General features: G+C 40.5%; 1 protein-coding gene and 1 long non-coding RNA gene across 2 annotated transcripts; one reads left to right on the top strand and one right to left on the bottom strand.

The window, feature by feature from the left end:
• Nucleotides 1-339: 339 nt before the first annotated feature.
• LOC133092746 (ATPase PAAT-like) lies at nt 340-16206 on the bottom strand. Its single transcript, XM_061192513.1, has 6 exons — nt 15918-16206; nt 14938-15141; nt 14045-14117; nt 11735-11941; nt 4755-5209; nt 340-719 (listed from the first exon to the last, which is right to left on the bottom strand). The coding sequence occupies exons 1-6, from the start codon at nt 16079-16081 to the stop codon at nt 485-487; spliced, it is 1338 nt and encodes a 445-aa protein (XP_061048496.1). The 5' UTR covers nt 16082-16206; the 3' UTR covers nt 340-484.
• Nucleotides 16207-16500: 294 nt separating this feature from the next.
• LOC133092749 (uncharacterized) lies at nt 16501-21288 on the top strand. Its single transcript, XR_009701129.1, has 3 exons — nt 16501-16690; nt 17253-17357; nt 20655-21288. It is a non-coding gene; the product is annotated as an uncharacterized LOC133092749 (long non-coding RNA).
• The last annotated feature ends 579 nt before the right edge of the window (nt 21289-21867 follow it).

The following is a 21867-nucleotide window of genomic DNA, read 5'->3' as shown; positions in this document are numbered from 1 at the left end:
AAAGGTAATATGGTGATCTGAAATTAAAGGCTGCAAGTCTTAAGTACCCAGTTTTCTAAGAACAATCAATTAGGAAAAGAAAAAATATCAATCAAGTATTCTAAGCATTTTGTATACCCGTAAAACATAAGGTCTTTCCAAAAATTAAGAGTATTCCAATCAAACACATATAAACTACCAACTAATGAAAAGCATTAGAAATCCTTAAAAAATTTGAACACTTTAAGCAACCCAGAGGTATATGTGAATTTCTTATAAAAGTGAAAAATATGGAAAACAAAAATAATTTCTGACCCTATCAGGTTAACTCTTAGTGTACAGGACGAGATTTACAGTAACAGTACAGTTAAAATGAACACTGAGGTTGCTTTATGTAAGTAAACGGTGATCCTCAAATGACATTAAATAGTTGCTTTGACTTTTTGGGTTTGGATTTGTAATAAATATGTAATAAATATCTGTAGTACTTTGAACATGTTCAGTGCTATCTTTCTCCATTTGAAAGTCTTTCTCCAGAGTCATAATGTCTTAGAGGCATGCCAGAGGGTGGGGAGTTGGGACTTTGCAGCAAGTCCACTAACAAAGCAATCTTATTATCTATGTGCTCCTGGAGTTCATACATTCGCTGATCAATGTAGTCCACAAGTTTCTTTTCCATCAGTTCCATATTTTTAGAAAGAATCTTTTCCAAGTAGGAACAAATGGATTGCTCTTCCATTCTAAAAGTAAATTAAAAAAATAATAATAGAACAATTTTCCCTAATATTATAACAAAAACAACCAAACTGTAGTACAATAAAGCAGCCAACACACATTGCTGAAATTTGTCTCCACAACTATACTGTCTCTTTACAACATATTTGCAGGTTCTAAAATACACACTCAACAGGTGACCACAATCCTGAATGCCCAAAGCATTCTTATTTCTTCAATTCTTTAAACATTTAAGCATATAATTGAAATGAGAATATAAAAATGAAGATGATGGAATTTCTACCCTCAAAGAATGGCTCTTTAGAAAGGGTCCTTTTGATTTTGAGCTCCAAATCTAAAGTAATCTTGCAAAATTTTTTTAAGGTTTTCCAAGTACTTCCCCAAGCAACTGTACAATTTAAACAGTTTTCTTTTTTAATCCACATAACTTTATTAAATTACTGGAAGCTTCTATGAACAACTGTGTACAGGCTTTTGTGTGGACAGATGTTTTCATTCCTCTGGGATGAATGCCCAGGAGCACAACTGTACGTTCAGTTATTAGAAACTGCCGAAATAGTTTTTAGAGCAGCTGTACCATTTTAAAACCTCACAGGATTTAAAATGAGAGATCCAGCTTCTCCACATCCTCATCAGTATTTGCTATCGTTACCACTTTTCAACTTTTTATTTTAGCCATTTAAATAACTGTATAGTGGTATATTGTGGTTTTAATATGCATTTCCTTAATAGCCATGAGGTCAATCGTACATCTTTTCATGTGCTTATTTGCTTTTTGTACATCCTCTCTGATAAAATGTATCTTTAGGTCTTTTGCCCATGTTCTAATTGGATTTTTTTAATGTTGAGTTTTGACAGTTCTTTCTATATTTTAGATATGTCATTTGTTGGATACGTAATTTGCAAATATTTTTCCCCACTTTGTAATTTGTATTTTATTCCTCTTAACAGAGTCGTTCACAGGGCAAACGTTTTACATTTTCATGCCATCCAATATATCAAATTTTCTATTACCTTGCTTTTGGTGTCATATCTAAGAAGTCTTGTCTTAGGTCCCCAAAGATTGTCCCCTATGTATTATTAGAAAAGTTTTATAGCTTTATGTTTTACATTTAAGTCTACGATCCATTTTGAGTTAATTTTTGTATAAGGTATGAGGTTTGGGTCATGGTTCACTTTTTACCCTTTGGATATCCAATTGCTCCAGCACCATGTGTTAAAAAGACCGTTCTTCCTTTATTGAATTGCTGTTGCACCTCTGTCAAAAATCAGTTGAGCATATTCGTGTGGGTCTATTTCTTTTCATTTAATTTAATTATTTATTTTTATTTTTGGCTGAGTTGGGTCTTCATTGCTGCACGTGGGCTTTCTCTAATTGCGGTGAGCGGGGGCTACTCTTTGTTGCGGTGCATGGGCTTCTCATTGCGATGGCTTTTCTTGTTGCAGAGCACGGGCTCTAGGCGCGTGGGCTTCAGTAGTTATGGCACACAGGCTCAGTAGTTGTGGCTTGCAGGCTATAGAGCGCAGGCTCAGTAGTTGTGGCGCACGGGCTTAGTTGCTCCATGGCATGTGGGATAGTCCTGGACCAGGGCTTGAATCCGTGTCCCCTGCATCAGCAGGCAGATTCTTAACCACTGTGCCACCAGGGAAGTCCATGTGTGGGTCTATTTCTGAGCTCTCTATTACGTTCCATTGACCTATGTGTCTGTCCCTCTGCCATCACTACATCATCTTCAATACTCTCACTACATAAGACTCGACACTGGGAAGAGTGATTCCTCCCACTTCATTCTTCTTTTTTTTTTTTTTTCAATAAATTTATTTTATTTTATTTATTTATTTTTGGCTGCGTTGGGTCCTCGTTGCTGCGTGCGGGCTTTTCTCTGGTTGCGGTGAGCAGGGGCTACTCTTTGTCACGGTGCGCGGGCTTCTCATTGCGGTGGCTTCTCTTGTTGCGGAGCACGGGCTCTAGGCGCACGGGCTTCAGTAGTTGCGGCACACGGGCTTAGTTGCTCCGCGGCATGTGGGATTTTCCCGGACCAGGGCTTGAGCCCGTGTCCCCTGCATTGGCAGTCGGATTCTTAACCACTGTGCTACCAGGGAAGCCCTCATTCTTCTTTTTCAAAGCTGTTTTAGCTATTCTACCTCTTTTGCTTTTCATATAATTTTTAAAATAATCCTGTCTATGTCTACAAAGTATTACGGTGGAACTTCAGTATGCATTACGTTAAGTCTTCATATCAATGGGGAGAATTGACAACTTTACTATGTATGAAATTGAATTTGTAATTTAAAAGTTCCCAGGAAAGAAATATCCAGGCCCAGCTGGTTTCCTTAGAGACTTCTACCGAACAGTTTAAGAAGAAATAATACTAATTTTACACAATCTCTTCCAAGACATGGAACTCATTTTATGAGGCCAGTATTACCTTCATAGAAAACCAGGCAAAGACAGTACAGGAAAAATACAGACCAGTATCTTTAATGAATTAGATGCAAGAATACTCAACAAAATATTAGCAAATCAGATCCAGCATTGTGTAAAAAAGAATTACAGCCCACAACCAAGTGGGATTTATTCTAGGTATACAAGGCGGGTTCAGTTTTTGAAATTAATGTAATTCACTATATGAACAGACTACAGAAGAAAATTCAGGATCATATGAATGGCCATAGGAAAAATATTTGACAAAATCCTATACCATCTATGATGAAAGAAACTCTCAGGTAACTAGGAACCAAGGAACACTAAGCCTCACAGTCCCTGAGCAATCTGACTTCTTTCCACCTTTTATAGTCTTTGTATGTTTGCTGTATTATGTCCAGGGATTTTATTGGTAAAGTGGGGGATCTGAGAGAAATAGGGACATTCCATCTCAGCTGGACCCAGAAGCAGTTTTTAAATGTTTAGGTTTTTTTTCTTTGGGTTTTATTGTTTGTTTGTTTTGTTTTGCCACATCACAAGTTAACACTGATGTAGACTATCAACTGTTAAAGACTATTGTTATCTTTCCTTGTCCTGCCCAAGTAAGAACCACTTTTTTTTTCAATAACTTATTAAACTCCTCAAATTTCAATGCTATTAGAGACATCAAGAAAATTTCAACCAATACAACTACCTCATTTTACATGGGAAAAATGTCTAAACCAAAAAAATTTTTTTTTTCTAACATTTTTTTTTTTGATGTCTTTCTTCCATTGAATTCTTTTTTTTTTTTTTTTGATATTTATTTATTTATTTGGTTGCGCCAGGTCAGTTGCGGCTCGCAGGCTTCTTAGTTGTGGCATGCAAACTCTTAGTTGCGGCATGCATGTGGGATCTAGTTCCCTGACCAGGGATCGAACCCGGGCCCCCTGCATTGGGAGCGCGGAGTCTTATCCACTGTGCCACCAGGGAAGTCCCTAAACCAAAAAATTTAAACAGTAAGGCAAAATAGTTAAGCTAGAACTATGATTAGAGTCCTGAATTCCAGTCTAGTGCAAAATTTGGACACATTACATCTATATAAAGGATGGGGAACATACTAAACACTTAGCCACCCTTCAATCAAAGCAGGACTGGAAAAAATTGGAATTATGAGATCAGGGGATAAGGACCTGTACACTAGAAGTAATTTAGAGCTGAAAAATGTTTGGATGACTCTGAAATTAGCCTAGGTCACACATGATCTACATAGGAAATCTGTTACAATGGCTCACTTCATACAATCAGGCAAAAAATGTACATATCATAGTCACCACAGCTCCTCTCCATTCACGCAGACAACTCTCTACTCTGACCCTATCTGCTGCCTGTACCCCTTCCATCAGATGCCTGAGAAGTGCTCGGCACCTCCAGTTTTACACACTTCTTTCAAAGCAATCCATCCTACTCTGCTGAGTATTTCTTTCCTACAGTGTGTTAATGGTCAAATGTAAAAGCTGCTAAAATCCTCTCTGGAAACATTTTCAGGCAGTAGTTCTTGAAACAAACCTGTTTTCCTCCACCTGCCTCCCCCCTCCTGTCCCCAATCTAAACCACGCTTGTCTTAAATACTTACGTAACACCAACAGTGCCTTCGCCGGGCTTGGTGATGCTTTCCTGCCACTTGGTGTTGGGTCCCACACGGAGATGGTTCACTTGACTACACAGATTCTGCAGAAAAGGCAGCAACTCAGAGTTAGGTATATGTGAGTTGTCACTTGCTTTCTTTGGTAAGAAAGAAGATACTGCATTCTTAAGATCATTCTCAGGAAGAGAATGGTTTTGTGGCACAATTTTACACTCTTGGAGGCTTGTCACATTTCCTCCACCAGCTGGCTGTGTACTTTTATCAATGTAAGCTTTTAAGTCTTCAGTCATGTTTCCAGATGTCAATCCAGTTCTGGAAGGGAAAGGTGTGGAGGATGACTTGTCGAAGGCTCCTGAAGCAGATGATGATTGCAGTCTGGTCATGTGCTTGTATCCAGTGCTCCCCAAAACTGACTGAAGCTGCTCTCCAATGGGAATACAATTCTAAGCAAGGTAAATAAGAAAATGTTATTATTAACATGAATGATAATGACAGGTAACCTCTGGAGTAACTCAGAGTCAGGCAATGTGCCTTCTTTCATCTGATCCTCAAAGCTTTCACATGGAGTAGGCTATAGCTGCTATCCCAATATTAAGTTAGGAGACCAAGACTAAAGTTAACTTGGCCAAGGTAACACAACTGGTCAGTGGCAGAAGCAGGACAGGAACCCAGGCCACCGAACTCCAGAGTCAGGACTTCTCATCATTTCACTCGTTTTGCTAAGGAAAATATTCAAATAAACACAAGCATACTTAGTAAAATTGTACGGGCATATTTTAATGTTTCCACTACAAAGGCCTCCTTAATATATGGTAATAAAATGTAGTATTCTCAGCTGAGTCACAGTAATTGATAACTTTCATAGAATTAAAAATCATCTGCCCATCGTCACATATGGTAAGCTAACCTAAGGATATGCAACTTATTTTCATTGGAAGATAGACCAGATAGTTACATACTTAAAGTATGATGTTATATGAGTACTTCTGTGACATTTTCAATGACTAAAACGAGCTACCTTTTGGCTAAGTCTGCCTTAATAATTTGGAGGGTAATGATTATGTTTTGTGGCCTCAACTCAACTGGCTATGCTATATTATTTCCTGAGAAGACTCAGGCTCACCTTTGAGAGCAGGTTACACTGTCTCCTATCCTTGGCCATGTTCTTGCTATGCTCTTCAATTTTTCCACAAGAGAAAAGCAAAACTACCTCTAGCCTATCTAACTGTTAAGTTATACACCTCCATCCTAAATTCTAAACACAGAACTCTACCAGGGATTCTTACAGGGAATATCATCTCATACTTAGTATCAGTATCTAGTGAGAGAGACTGAGAAAAATATTACACAAGATTAGGTGAAGACACTCAGTCCGTTCATTTTCTGGATATTCTAAAAAATGATTCTTGGATTAAGCCAGCCCCAAACTCATTCATTCAACAAATATTTACCAGAAATCTGTTCTATGTTAGGTACTGTCTCAGGCACCGGTAATAAGCCAGTGAACAAAACAAATGAAAATCGCCGATCTGTGGACACTACAATCTAGGGAGCAGGGAGAGACAAACAACAAAGAAAAAAAGAAAGAAAGACAATACATCCTGTGAATAGAGACGGTGATAAATACCTTAGGGAAAATATAGCAGGAAAGGGGAATGACGGGAGCAGGGACGTTGGTAGGGTGGGAACAACAAAGTCCCCACGGAACTTCTACTGAACTGCCTGTTGGAGAAACTCTCTTTATAAAGAAATCTTACCTTCTTCTATTGAATGCAAGTTTTGAAAAAATCTTAAATTATTGCTAAAAATGAGGATTATATACAATTGTATTTACAAAATTTAAAAATTAGACAACTCTCCTTAGGTGAAAAGGAGCTTTACTCAGTCATAAAGGAAAAACTCAATTATTTTTGGTAGTGGCAAAATTTTGGTACTGCAAAAAAACTTCATGATAGAAAATTGAAAATTCTACAAAATAGCAATCACATAAATAGTGGAATCAATGTCAAAATTGTACATGACAATTAATTTGGCAGAAATTTTAATTAGAAAAATCCAAATGCAATTAAGACATTTGCTATATGAGTTTTTCTATTTTGATATACAGTAATATTTTGATTATTATAAGAAATTCACTGATTATAAAAATTAGTCATATTTTTCTCAGATAAAAGCTCTTAAGGTGATTATTTTTCACTTTGAATTAAATGTTAAGAAATTCACAGGTTAATCTATATGGCAGTGCAGTAAATGACCCAACCTTAGTTGCTGATGACTATTCTTCTACTTCCTTTATTTGACTTTATTCAATTCTTAATTTTCTTGAGCTGTCATATGTTGCCTTGCAAGGCACCTCAAACCCTTTTAAAAGTAGGCAGAAGAATATGTATAAAATAATTCATATGTACTTACTGTTTAGGGTCCATGTCATATTTTATGTGAAAAAAAAAGAAATTACAGAGCAGCCTAAAAAAACATGAAAGCATTTATGTAGAATTGTGTCCACATACTTGTACATGTGTATACTTAATTTCATATATGTACACATATACCCCCAGATTTTTGAAAAATTGTTTATCTCTGAACATCTTGTAGGATTTCTGAAGAGACTGTCTTTAACTTTTTTAATTATAAAGAATTTGAACAAGTATCACCTTGAAAATGCAAGAAAAAAGATCTTTGTATTTTTTTAAGATGAAAAAGGTAAACAGTGAAAACCCTGAATAACTGGATATATTTTCTTTGAGAAAATGGGGCACAGCTTTCCCTTAGATAACATTAAATGACAACTATATGCCAGACACTTTGATTCAGAATTCCTACTCAATTATTCTAAATTGCTAAAGCAAAAACAAATCAAAGTCAGCACATGTGAATTTCAAATACAAGGAAATAAGAAATCACTTTAAGAAACTTTCCAGAAAACAAGGAACCACAAGGCAAAGGTGCAGCAGGGAGTCTAGAAAGCTGTTCCCCAGGTCCTTTCTTTCCTCATCAGGACAGGCCCTGCCCCAATTAACATATGAAGGTTCCAAACAGTGTGTGTTTACACCCCTTCCATAGAAGGAGAGGCTCTGATCATGACACATTCCTACTTTATATATATATATATTTTTAAAAATTATTTATTTATTTTATTTTTGGCTGTGTTGGATCTTCGTTTCTGTGCGAGGGCTCTCCCTAGTTGCGGCGAGCAGGGGCCACTCTTCATCACGGTGCGCGGGCCTCTCACTATTGCGGCCTCTCTTGTTGCGGAGCACAGGCTCCAGACGCGCAGGCTCAGTAGTTGTGGCACCCGGGCTCAGTTGCTCCGCGGCATGTGGGATCCTCCCAGACCAGGGCTCGAACCCGTGTCCCCTGCATTGGCAGGCAGATTCTCAACCACTGCACCACCAGGGAAGCCCCCCTACTTTATTCTTAACAGATAGTAACAGAGCTTATATGACACTTTCCAGGAAGACATTCCATGGATTCCTTGTTTGTGGACAAAAGCAATCCTAGAGAACCAGTATATCCTGTGAGAATCATTCATAAATATAGCCTCCCCACGAGAAAGAAGACTTTTATTAGCATGTTTAAAAGACGATTTAACAGGATCACCTTCTTTCTTCCCCAGGGGGTTTCCCAAATGTCCCCATAGATAATGATTTAGCACGTGTGTTGGGGGGTTGCAACACACATGCTGTTGGTTGGAGGACTTGTGTTTCTACATGACGGAAAATGCGACAAGGACACACACCAAGCTTGGGAACAGGATAAGAGTTGGGAGAGCACGCTTACAATACACCTTATGCACTTGTGAATGGACGGAAATTACACAGCAAAGAAAATGTATTGTTTGGGGAATTAAACAAAAAACCCTAAAAACATGGGCAAAAAACCCCACAAACTACTATTCATGTCATTTCTTTTCCAAAGTCAAGGTTTTAAAACATAAAAATCAGTCCATGAACTGATTTTACTTAATTCATTAACCCTCTCTAATGTTTCCAAAATTTTCCACACACAAAAAATTTCTTCTGTTTTTAAATGTTTAATCTCTATGGCCACTGGATCCTTCCCCTCAAACATCTGTTCTTAAAATATGCTATGCATAAGACTCATCTGGCATTGCCTGTATAAAACAGGTGAGTCCTGGATCACATCCTCAGTGTTTCAGGTCACTGGTGAGGGCCAGCATTCTGCACTTCATAAACATTCCAAGGGATTCTGATACTGGCAGGTTCCTTATCTCTATCATTCTTGAAACAACCCACTTTACCCTGGCTACCTCCACATTCTAACTACCCATTTACTATCTAATCCCTCAAAATCTGGTTTCCATCTCATCACTATTCAAACTGACCCCCTGAAGATCTCCAAGGAGTACTTAGTTGATAATCCAAAGGGCATATATATTATATAAAATTTACTCAGAGCCATGAACTAGACAGACAGGTCCTCTTTGCACAAAGCTTATATTTTAATGAGATATACAGAACAACACATAAACAAAAACAGGCAAGAAAGCGCTGATGAAAATATACAGATTTGGAGGAAAAGGCTAATATTTTAATCAGGGTGGTTAGGGAAGGTGTCATTCAAGATGGAACGTTTAAGATGAGGTTGAAATAACAAGAAAAAGGCAGACTTGCTAAGATCAGGAAGAGAGGATTCTGGCCAAAGAGAACAGTTAAGAGGGCAAAGGTCCTGAGGTGGGAGCACGTCTGGATATTTGTGGAATACCCACATCAGAATGTCTAGAGCAAGGCATCTAAGGAGATGCAGCAGGAGATGAGGTTGAGGAGGGCCCAGATCTTAGACGAGAGCATAAGGAATCTGGATTAGTTCTGAGTGTCAAGGGAAGCAGTCAGGGGGCTTTACACAGGGGAAGTCGAGTCTGCTTTACCCTTTGAGATCATTCTGGCTGCACTGTGGAGAGGGAGCACTGGAGCAGGAGGGCCAGTTAGGAACCTCCTGAGGTATGGAGGTGAGATAATAGTGCCAGCGGAAGAAGAGTATGGACCCTGTACACTTTAAAGCTCTCCTTTCCATGCTTTCCAAGATCATCATCAACTCTCCTGTTCTCCTATGTCTGCCTGCTGATCCAACGATACTCGTCCTAAATTAATATTGGCAAATCTCAAAAAAGTTATATACGTTTTTAAATTCATATTATTGGTTTTAAACTTTCATCCTGTGATCTTACCAGTATTATCGTTTAGATTGTAAACACGAAGAAATTTATCCTCAAAAAGAGGAAGCAATGCCAAATAACACAGAACTAATAGCTTTGAATTCAGGTCTCGTGACATCAGAGCTCCTGCAACTCTAAGCACTGCTGTGTCCTGCTCTTGTGGTTCCTTTTTCCTCTCCCCGTATTCTTAGCAAACGCACCTACTCTCCCAGGGTCTTCCTTCCTGGCTCCGGTCTCTCCCCTCACCCCCTTCCCCATCATCTACTAGGCATGCTCCTCCCAAACCTCCCTCCACTCCCCCAGCCCCACCTGTGCTTCCGAAGCCTCACATCATCACCCCAGGGCATGTGTTATTCACATCTAAAACTCAACACTCCCAAATTAAACTCCTTTCCCCCAAGTCGCTTCCCTCCTTGGGTTCCATGTATATTATGGTATCACCATTTTCAAAACTTTAGTTTCACGTTTGATTCTGTTTTTCTCCCACAGAACCCATATTAAGTTAGTTGTCAAGTCCCAATGGCCCCACTGTTGTAGCCTCTCACAATCCAGCATCAGGTTACTCCTTCCAAGTTTAGACTCTCATTAACTCTCCTCTGGATGAGGGAAATAACAGAGCTGCTTTCCTTCTTGTAGCCTCACTTTCTGCCGACACATCTTTCCTACTGACTCATCTTACACATAATAGCGGATTACATTTATTAAAACAGAGCTAAAAAACACCCACAAACTTTATAACATCATTCAAAATCCTCTAAGATCCAGCCCCAGTCTACCGGAAACTTCTCTTGTCACTTCTTCACTCCAGAGAAAGGAACTTCTATTCATTTCCTAGCTACATCCTATTCCTTCTAGCACTGAAGATTTAATCCATATTGTTCTCTACCTCTCAAATTGCATCCCTCCAAATTTACTTGCCTAATCCCACCCTTCCTCTTTAAAGGCCTAGATAAAACGCTACTTCGTTTAATAAGCCTTTCTTAGCATTCCTCATCATTCCCCACTTAGATACCCTGACTCCCCTAATAAGACTATAAATAAAGATCCTTAAAGACAGGCTGATCTTTGAATCTTCGAAAGTAACCAAAACAGTGTCTTATTCTTCGAGAAGGAGCTTAATAAATGCTTGCTGAATGAATGAGCAAGAGAATTCATAGAAAACTGTGAAGTCTGTACCAAAAACATTTTTTTTGCAAGATGCTATTTTTACGTAAGTCACTAAAGGTAACAGTCAAATCAGTAATAAAAGTTGAGGGACTTCCCTAGTGGTGCAGTGGTTAAGAATCCGCCTGCCAATGCCGGGGACACAGGTTCGAGCCCTGGTCCGGGAAGATCCCACATGCCACGGAGCAACTAAGCCCGTGCGCCACAACTACTGAGCCTACGCTCTACAGCCCACAAACCACAACTACTGAGCCCGCATGCCACAACTACTGAAGCCCCCATGCCTAGAGCCCACACTCCACAACAAGAGAGGCCACCACAATGAGAGGCCGAGCACCGCCATGAAGAGCAGCCCCCGCTCACCGCAACTAGAGAAAGACCACACACAGCAACGAAGACCCAACACAGCCAAAAATAAATAAATAAATAAATTAATTAAATAACTTATTAAAAAATAATAAAAAATTGAAAAACTAAAAAAAAAAAAAAGAATTCCGAACCAAAATAAATTGTTAAAAAAAAATAATAAAAGTTGAAAGGAAAAAATTTATGTCACCACATGTCTTTGTACGAATCCATTATTTAAAGAATTTTAATGGTATTTGGAAAGAAATCCATTTCTACTCACCTGCTGCTGGAATCTAACCATATTCATCAGTTGCTGAGCTCCAGGTGATAACTTTGACCCCAAGGACTCCATGATGGTTTGGACCCTTTCCAGGTCTATCCTTGATCCTAGAGCAGGACAGCCTGCTGAAGAATTTGCTGAAACTGGCCTCACATGTACCACAACTTTACTGATGAACACACACTGCTTTTCACCAAAGGAGAGCAGCTATTATAAAACAAAAGTTCAGCAAAATTAATAATGATAATAAAAACAATCATTATTTAAGGTCACTTCTTGTTAATACTGAAGTAAGACTGAAGCATTCAAGAATCTGAAAATTAACTTCAAGTACATTTTTAAGTTTTCTCTAGTCATAGTCAGAAAAAGGCTAAAAAGTACTACATGAATTTAAAAAGTTTTACTGCAACTAAAAAATTAAGTGTAAATAATGTTTTACTTAATAGTTTAAGGAATTAAGGATAAACTATACCAATCTGAAACCTTAACATACTGAAACTTGCTATAATATTATTTAATACAAAATAAGACTCTCTAGAAACCCATGCAAAATGTTAGCTGAAATACTAAATATAAGTCAGTATTTTAGAATTTAGAATGAATTCTAAAGGAATTCTAAGAGAATGTCCAGATGACTTAAGAGAGCGCAATAGTTTACATATAGAAAAGATGAGTTCACGATGATTTTCTAACTTGTGAAAAGAGTAAATATAGGTCAAGCTTTGACCCTAGCTCTTCTGGCTTCTACCCCGGAAGCTTTTCCAATGCTTTATGCTTCTTCATGTTGTCCATGCTTCTAAACCAAAAGACATTTCATGTGTGGTGTAGGACAACAAAGTAGCAAAGTGGAACGAAAACAGCATTTAGAATCAGAGAGACCTGAGTTCAGTGATGGCTCTGCCTGGGTGACCATGGGCAAATGCCAAACTTGAGTCAGGAGTAAAATGAGTTCACATGGTTGTTATGAGGATTATGTGTTAAAATTTCCAGTGTATATCATTGAGTAAGTGCTCAGTAACTATTACTTTTAACTTACATATACTATTGGCCCAGAAGAAGCCTTCATACAAACCCAAGGATTTCCCTAAATGAAACACTCTTTCACTCCCTGGTACTTCCACAGCACAGTTTCAAACACCAATCACCTTCACAGACACAACAAACCCATATATCACACAAAGACACAGGCGAATACAGACCCATGATCTAAAAACTCAGTGTGGCACCAAAGATGTGACTGTCATCAACAAGTAAGTAAATACCTCATGAAATGTAAACACCTACATTCCAACCTCCATATTATCCCTGTTCTGCTTTTTAACCCCCAAGCCCTTCTCACTAGCAAATGTAGTACCTATTTTACACACTGAGTCAACCTATTATATGTCTTGCCCACTATAATATTAGCAATGTGAGGGCTCCATTCCAATTTATTTCATAACTGGCAATTCCTAAATGCCAAGTACAGTATCTGGCATCAATAGGCACTCCAACATTTGTTGGATGAATGAATCACCTTATTTAAATGACTTTAGAAGCTATTAGTATATACACCTAAAACAACATCTTGGGATAATCAGTTCTGTGCTCTTCTGTAAGTAATAATCAGCATAGAATTTTAGAGATAAAAATAATTAATCCAAGATCTATTTTCCTTAGTCCCCTGATATTACCCATGAAGTAGGTCCAAACGGGTGAAGAAACTTGCCCAAGGTTATTCTGCTAGTCAGCAAGAGAGCTCACTTAATAGTCAGGGCTTACGATTTCCAGCTCCGTACCCTTTCCCTAGATCTGATGACATCAGTAAAGTTCACCTTAACAATATTTTTCATGCTGAAGACAGCAGTCCAAATCCCTTTAACTTTGTGGTGCCCTTGTCCGAAACTTCTCATTATATTCTATCTTTCTCCATATTTTGGGACCAAAACGGCTTGTGCTTTTTTTTGGCACCTAAGTTTTATATAAAGATAAAAAATCTTTTAAACTTACGTATTATTGTAAATAAACTATACCTCAATTTAAAAAAACTTTTTTCATCACAGTTTTTCAAGGCTTAGAAGTAAAATACCACTGTATTATCAATAGTACATGTAATGACATTGCTATAAATAATAAATGTTCAAATTTTAAAAGAAAGAGGTTGACAATTTTTTAGAAAAGAATTTCTTTTTATATGTTTACTAAGTATTTCTGAACTAAAACCAGGGACCAAGTTGGACTAACTACATTACCAAACCTACAGATAATAAGTACATATAGTAGAAAAACAACTGTAGTTTTCAAATTAGTTAAAATTTAGCAATGACTTACCTTTATTTTACAAGTATGTGTGGAAGACTCCAATTTTAGATATTTTTTGTACAAAATAATCTTTTCATGTTCACTAAGAATAAAAAAGATTTAATTTATAAAAAATTTCACACATTATCACTTTTAACAGTTACATTTAAAATTAAAAGTTTCCAGGACAATATTTAAATCCTTGGATTCAGTTTTCCTGGTGAGGCATAAACAGCTGGGACTTCCTACTGAAGTGCACTGGTTACAAAGAAGTGCACTGCCACTTACTAGCTGTATAAGAAAATGAAATTAGATATCAAATGTATACTCATGCAGCACAGAGCACACTGTAAAGCCCAATAACATACCCATTATATCCAACATGCACGGTATATAAAACACTTCGTATTATGATTCATATTAAGGAGAGATTAGGTCAGAATCTTTGTAAGAAATCAGAAAAAAAAATCAAGAAGTATAAAAATGGGTTAAGTATGCTGGTATGGCACAGTGTTGGGCTCACACACTATGTGTAAAGAGTTTCTTACAGGAAAATGTTCAAAGTTCCAGACTGATAGACAACTTAATTTTTGGAAAATAGATCGTTGTGAGTTAAAGAAAACAGACAAGAAACACCTACCAGAACGTCATCTGATCATAGTCTTTCACTAACTAGCTATGATCTTTTACCAACTTCTCTCTCTTCCACTAGCTCTCAATTTCCACGTTTATAAAAACAACTAGGCGGATCTAGACTGTCTTTAAGATCCCTAAAGGTCTAAACTTCTATGTCTGCTGGTATGTTTTTATCTTCTCTCCCCTAGTATCTGGCACCAATGTCAGAGAATCAATAAATATCGCAAAAGCTCAAGAAAATAAAACACTACTTCAGAAGAACACTTCCACACGCATACGTCACAAACCTGTTATCCAGAACATTACAAACATTCTTGCCCCTACTGGTTCCACAGTACTCCTCTCCTGAGTATACTTCCATATTTCTTGCTGAACTTAAAATGCCAATAGAAACGATTTCTTCACCTCCAGGAGGGTCACATCTCAGGTAAAGGAAGCAGGGGTTTTCATCTTGGCTGTTCACGTTCCTTTGCAAAATCACCAGATCCTGGCTGAAAAGAAAATGAAGAATATTATACAGTTCTCTGAACACTGTCACTAACCCACTTAATGGGCCACAGGGTTTGACATGTTATCCTATTCATTTACATTTGCATTTGGAGTCCAAGCGCCTTGCAAAGCACTGACGAAATGCTCAATACAGAATTCATAAGGAAATGATGCTTTAGACGTGAGGGCTCTCCACTCTCTTTTCCCTTGACTTCTGTAATACATTTTAAGCGACTTCCTATAATTGCCTGTCCAGTTAATGAACTATATGTACTGGGCAGCTAGTGTAAATTAAAAAACAGTTCAGAAGTGGGGATGGGGCGGGGTGCAGAATGGAATAAAGGACCAAAGTGTGCTATTTTCAAAACTAAGCTGATGAAGATTTTCGACATCTGGATTTTGTTTTTAATGCCTATTTTGGCCGACAGGAGGTTGTTTCGGGATAGAAAGGCGGTTCTGATCCCGACAGGGGGCCTCAGGAGCCGACGTGACGGACACAAGGGGGAAGGGGGTGAAATGCCGAGTCTTCAGGTCACCTGCCCCCCGTCCCCTGCGCCCGACGCTCACGCCGGAGTCGCCTCCTCTTTCCCGCGGGCCCGCCCCCACCCTCCCGCCACCCGGGACCTGCCCCCTCGCCCTCGCCGCCCGCACAGACCCGTCACCGGCTCGGCTCCGGGCCCAGACCCTCTCCCCTCACGGCCCCCGCCTCCCCCCCCCGGCTCCCCCAGGGGCGTGGCTGGCACCGAGCACAACCCCAGTCCCCGCCGGCCCGGCGCACCCGGTGGCAGGCGGCGCCAGCAGCTCCTCCCAGTCGGCGTCCCGGGCGCCGAGACCAGACCGGGTGAGATGGAGACTCTGGGCCAGGGCTCCGCACGCGGCATCCCAGGAAGAGGCCAGCGTCGGGCGGCGGGTCAGTGGCGGCTGTACGGTCTCGGTCTCCATCTGGCCACCTACACACCAGGCCAGCTCCGGAACCTCTCTTACAGCTCTTTAATTTCCGCCAGACTGAGGGACTGTAAAGGAACAGAGCAACTTCCACCTCCTCCGGCTGCAAACCCCAGAGCCGCCGCTCCTCGCCGGTGTCGGAAGAGACCAGCTACTGTAAACACGCATGCGCGCGCCGGCCGGTTTGGGAGGAGGGTTCAAAATCTGCGCGGGGGCCGAGGGAGAGCTGGAGTCCGGCGCATGCGCACTGACAGCCTGGTCCAGCTGCTGGGCTGTGCGCAGGCGCGGCGCGGTGGGGTGCGCACTGGAACCACGTGGTGGTTTGACGTTGGCCCCAGAGATGTCGTGTGGAAGCCGGTGGCTGGACTGACCCGCAGGATTGGTCCGATGAGGAGAGTACGTCGTGAGGTAGGTGTGGTGTCGTGGCTCTCGAGACCTGAAGGACCTCGTCCCGACCCTCGCTGTCTGTGGCGCGGACGCCGAGCCTTTCCGTGGACTGCGGTGGGGTGCGGCGGGCTGGGGTCGCGGCGGCCGGGCGGTGGAGTCGGCTTTTCAGCAAGTCCTCAGCCCGCTCCGCACACGCTCTCTTTCCTCCGAGGGTGTCAGGTGGGTGCCGGTCGTTCGGCTTTAGCTGAGGAGGAGGTTGGGACGGTGTCGCCCTTGGTGTGGGGCCGGGGCGGGTGGCGTGTGAGGAAGGTCTGTGGCCGTGGGGCTTCGCCCTGTCAGGTGGCGCGGGCCGCCCTCGTGTCCCCCGGGCCGGGTGGAAGGTGGAGAAAGGCCTGGGCCCGAAGGGGGTGGGGTGTGCCCTCCCGGCCCCGGGAAGAGCGAGCAGGACGGCGGCCTCGGGTCTGCGGTGGAGCAGAATGCGAGCTGGACCTGAAGGACCCTGAAGCTTTGGGTCCGGAGAAGTGGGAGCGGGTGGCTCTTTCCCGATGCCCCCGGCATAGGAAGGTAGATGGTCCCTCCCCACCACCGCTCTCTGTCCCCTTCCTGAAGAGGCCTGTGCAGATGAGTTTTCCACCTTTTGAAAGAAAAAAGGGAGCTAGAATATAGAAAAGTGGGATGTCAGAGTTCCAAAGGCCTTGAGTGTAAAGGGCCTAATTTGCAAAGGTGTTTTAATACTCCAGACGCATTCTCGGTTGTCTACATCAGTATTTTTGTCTTATAGTTCCTGCTTCCTGTATATTAACCTTAATTCACAGTACCAGCTTTGGACAGCCCAAAGAAAATAGGCTCTTCTTCAGAAACACCCATCTCTACTTTAAGGAGCCAGGTCAGTACTGTCAAGTGGACTTTGACTTTCTTGAATAAGGCTGAATGACCAAGAGTCAGGAAATTAGACTCCTATGGTCTCCCCTTTTTTTTTCGCACAGCCAGTAAATCACCAAATCTTGGTTTTCTTAGAGGAAACCTATTCTATCTTTCTTCATCTCTGCTTCTTCTGTTTTCAAGCACTAGCTTTCATTTGAACAGTTCTAGGAGCTTCTTTACTGTCATTAGCCTTCGTTCTCAACCACTTCCACTCCATCCTCTGCACTGCCCTCTGGTGTTTGTTGCTCTTGACCGAGTACAGCCTTTGTACTTTGACTCCCGCCTGCCTCCCTGCCCTCCCATCTCCCCCACCTTTGCGCAGGCTTTTCCCTCTGGAATGCCTGTTCTTTTGGAACAGGGAAAATCCTGTTCATCGTTCAAAATGAAGCAGATCTCCACTCTGCTATAGAATTAAACTCATTCCTCTGTACGACTCGTATACTTTTAATTTATGTCAAAGAAAAACCCAAACTGGACAGTAAAAGCAGATTTTATTCAGAACTATATAGTAGGGGAAAAGACCTCAGTGTAGGACCAGGCTCAATTCTGAATACAGCATGGACAAGTGAGAATTTAAAGCCAAGGAGCAGGGTAGGGGGGTCAGTGGATAGAAAATTATTAATGAGAAACCTCAAGGGTCTAGATGATTGTGCCTGAACCTACCTAACAGAATTCTTGCTGGTGAGAGGCCAGGGTTATTAGACATCACCCAGGGGATGATGGAAGATGAGGAACCTGATTAGCTATCAAGGGTGGTCAGATATGGAGGATGGGGGATCTTGCTAAATTGACTTAGCAGTGTTCTGCTAAAACTAGATTTTACAAGGAAATGCCCAGATGAGCCTAGGAGAAGGTTCAGGAGCCTGAATAAAGTTTGGCCAAGCAAGAATCTTTGTCAGGTACTATGATTCTCTTATGGTTTCAGACTTTATCAGTTTACATATTTGTGTTCCCTACTATGTAGGCTTGCTGAGATTAGTAATTATTTTGTGCCTGGTAAAGGTGTTGAGTACAGGTTTGTTGTATGGAATTGATAGATTGGTGAGAGTTGGCTGTCAGCCTTATCACAAAATAAGAGATGCAGAAAAAGGCAAAAATAGTAAATTCAAGCTTATGCTTTTTTCTTCAAAGCAGGGTGGTGGTTGTTCAGAACTGACCTCACTCTTAATATGATAAATTACTCTCGTCATGAATTGCAACTGATTTTTTTGCCCTATTTTTCCCGTTGAAATAAATCATAAAATATATGTTGGAAACTTACCACCAATATCACTAGGATGTACTATGCAATTCTTTCACTCACTTATTTTAAAGTTTATTACAGCTTAATGTGTAAGAACTCAATATGCTCTTTAGAGCCATATTTCCAGTCTGTTTTCAGAATATGAACCAATGCATATTTGAAAGGTACATTTTAGAAAGAAGTGACTTGTGGTATTAATTTTCTTGGGCCCATTCATTTAGTAATATGACAATTGAGGTGTTGACCATCTTAATTTTAAGTAGAATGAGTTCTTACTGTATTTGCCCTGCCTTTTACCCAGGAGTATACTTCCCAGCGAGGTGGTTATAGGAACTTAACTTTCCTCCCAGCTGGTACCACTTGAGTTGTGCCTCTTCTCCTCCCTTCCCGTTCTTTCTGGTCCCTGCAGGCCCCATGGTTGCCTGGAGTTCCTTCTTCTCACCCTGGCTCAGTGCTGGACTTGCAATTAAGTTAGAAGCGGGAAAGAAAGAGTAACCTTCCTACCCCTTTTTCCCCAACTTCATTTATAGCTGCTCGCCACCGCCACGTCATTTATAACCTCTGTTCTGGTTAGTCCAACATTACTGGACTGTATACAGTTTTCAATACAGCCTGGCTTCAGCCTTTCTGAAGACATGTAGAAATTATGGGGAAGCTCTTGATGTGTAGCTGAATCTGCCTACATCCATGATTATCACCTGTGTGACCCCTTCTTATCCTAAAGCTGTTTTTGCAGTAAAGGGTTAACTTGTTAAGCGTGGGATGTTCAAAACTTGCCCACATTCCAAAGAAAGACCTGGTTCCTGACCAACTCCTGTCTTATCCTCTAAGCTGCTGGAATATCTGCTTAATAAAATTGTCTTTTTAACTGTGGGCCTCAGCCCCACCAGCTAGGTTACGCTAACAGTGTGATGTGTGGTGAGGGCTATACTCTTTTTTTTTTTTTTAATATAAATTTATTTACTTATTTTTGGCTGCTTTGGGTCTTTGTTGCTGGGCACGGGCTTTCTTTAGTTGCGGCGAGTGGGGGCTACTCTTCGTTGTGGCATGTGGGCTTCTCATTGCAGTGGCTTCTCTTGTTGCGGAGCACGGGCTCTAGGGCACATGGGCTTCAGTAGTTGTGGCACGTGGGCTCAGTAGTTGTGGCTCGCAGACCCTAGAGTGCAGGCTCAGTAGTTGTGGCGCATGGGCTTAGTTGCTCCGCAGCATGTGGCAACTTCCCAGACCTGGGCTCGAACCCGTGTCCCCTGCATGGGCAGGTGGATTCTTAGCCACTGTGCCACCAGGGAAGCCCCCAGGGCTATACTCTTTTAGTTTGGCCTCTGAAGAGGCTGAAGACTAAGAAACTAATGTCAGCACGTTGGTGCTCCATGCCTACCTGATTGACCCCCAATAAAAACCTTGAACACCAAGACTCAGGTGAGCTTCCTTGGTTGGCAATACTCTGCACATGCTGTCACACATCATTGCTGGATGCTTGCACCTGGTTTCTCTTGGACTCTGCTCCATGTGCCTTTGCTTTGCTAATTTTAGTCTGTATCCTTTCCTGTTTAAGAATCTGTTATAAGGCACAAACAGCAACAAGACTTGAAGAATTGTGCATTCTTCCATTAGTAACAGCAGTTAATTCTAAGTGGGGGAAGTAGTAGAGTTTTATTAGGAGATAGTGTGTGCAGCTTTAAAAAAGAACCCTGCACTACTGTTACATGCTTTTCTTGCTTCCCTGTCTCTGCCCACTGTCACTACCCTAGAGTCTTAGTAAAGAGAAGAATTAAAATTGGGGAAAAGATTTCTTTAAAGATACAAATATAGGTATTGGGGGTAAGGTAGGTAGTAATCACATAACCATGTTTTACTGCTAACTGTACATGCCTTATAACAGATTCTTAAACACTCTGGGTTTCAGAACCTCTTTATACCCTTAAACTGTTGAAAACTGCAAAGAGCTTTTGTTTATGTGGGTTTTATCTTCTACATTAAAAAAACTTAACAACCTTATTCTGCTTGGATCTACAGTAATATACACTAATGTGAACGAATCCAGTAAAAAGAGTGGCTTGAAAAGTAACCAGCATGAATAACATGGTATCATCTACGGAAAAATCCACTCCAGCTTCAGAATACCTGGCTTAAAAAGAACTTTCATAATGGACCCATTTCATGGGATTGTTTTATCCTGCATTCTTGGGGTCTTAGACTGCTTACCTAGAGTTTTAAGATCTATGTGAACTAACTTTTCTTTTGGTAAGTTAATAATGAAACAAAATAGTATCCAAGCTAAGTCAACTATTGGATGTGTTTTATTATTTTTTGTTATGTTTTTGTGACACTTGTACATGGTGAAGAAGTAACTGAGCAAAAATTCTACATAGTATGTTCACAACTCATTTTGAATATTGTGTGTTTTTTATAAAAATTACCTGTCTTTATGTATAATTGTAGAATTTTGAGGTATGTTTATTAAAGTCCTTCCAGGGATATGTTGTGCTATTAGATTGCAGGTTAAGGGGAAGCTATAGAATCCTTTTTACCAGTTTTACCTTTGACAGTTGTGCTTTTATATACAACATAATGTGAACAGCCAATGTAAATTTTTAAAATTTGTAGTTATATTTATCTCTGTGCTGTGCACATTTTATTTTTCTCACTTTCTCTCCTCAAATAAATTATGAGCGTTTTTTAACACCAGACGATGTCTTTATTTATGTGTGAATCCCCAGCATTTAAGGCAGTATTTGGTACACAAATATCAAGTGAACATTGAATGGTTAACTTTCGCAGTGTTAAAATACGAGGCTCATTTATTAGGCTTTCGAGGGGGTTGATTGTTTTAAACATCTTTATAATAATTTTAAACATATGACACCATGATGGAAGTAAGGAAACAGTGAAAATCTCTGTTGGAAATCTCTAGGAATTGCTTTCTTCTGAGAAAATTGTTTTGGAAGCTTAAGAAACCAAGGAATTGACATCTGTTTCATCTGTGAGCCAGAGGTTGGTAGCATTCAGATTCTTCTTAGCAGAACTGCTTCTTGTACCTTTGATCTTTCCTCAGACACTTTGGTGGTTCTTAGGGTTAGTGAGATTGATGATTATTCTGGGTCTAAGTACCCACTTTCAGCATATTAGGTCATTTACTTTGCTTTCATCCTAACAATACCAGGAGCAAAGTGGTCTTTGGGAAATCAGAAAAACACTAGATACTGTAAAATTAGTTCAAGATTTGGTA

The sequence above is a fragment of the Eubalaena glacialis genome, chromosome 1, assembly GCF_028564815.1.
Source record: "Eubalaena glacialis isolate mEubGla1 chromosome 1, mEubGla1.1.hap2.+ XY, whole genome shotgun sequence".
Taxonomy (NCBI): Eukaryota; Metazoa; Chordata; class Mammalia; order Artiodactyla; family Balaenidae; genus Eubalaena; species Eubalaena glacialis.
This window is presented reverse-complemented; position numbering and strand designations above follow the sequence as displayed.

Bases quoted from the DNA above. Each gene is read 5' to 3' on its own strand.
- LOC133092746 (XM_061192513.1), bottom strand. From the start codon at position 16,081: ATGGAGACCGAGACCGTACAGCCGCCACTGACCCGCCGCCCGACGCTG. The intron at 11,942-14,044 runs GTAAGTCATTGC...GTTTTATAATAG, and splicing joins CACATACTTGTAAAATAAAG to CTGCTCTCCTTTGGTGAAAA. The intron at 5,210-11,734 runs GTGAGTAGAAAT...TACCTTGCTTAG, and splicing joins TGGTTAGATTCCAGCAGCAG to AATTGTATTCCCATTGGAGA.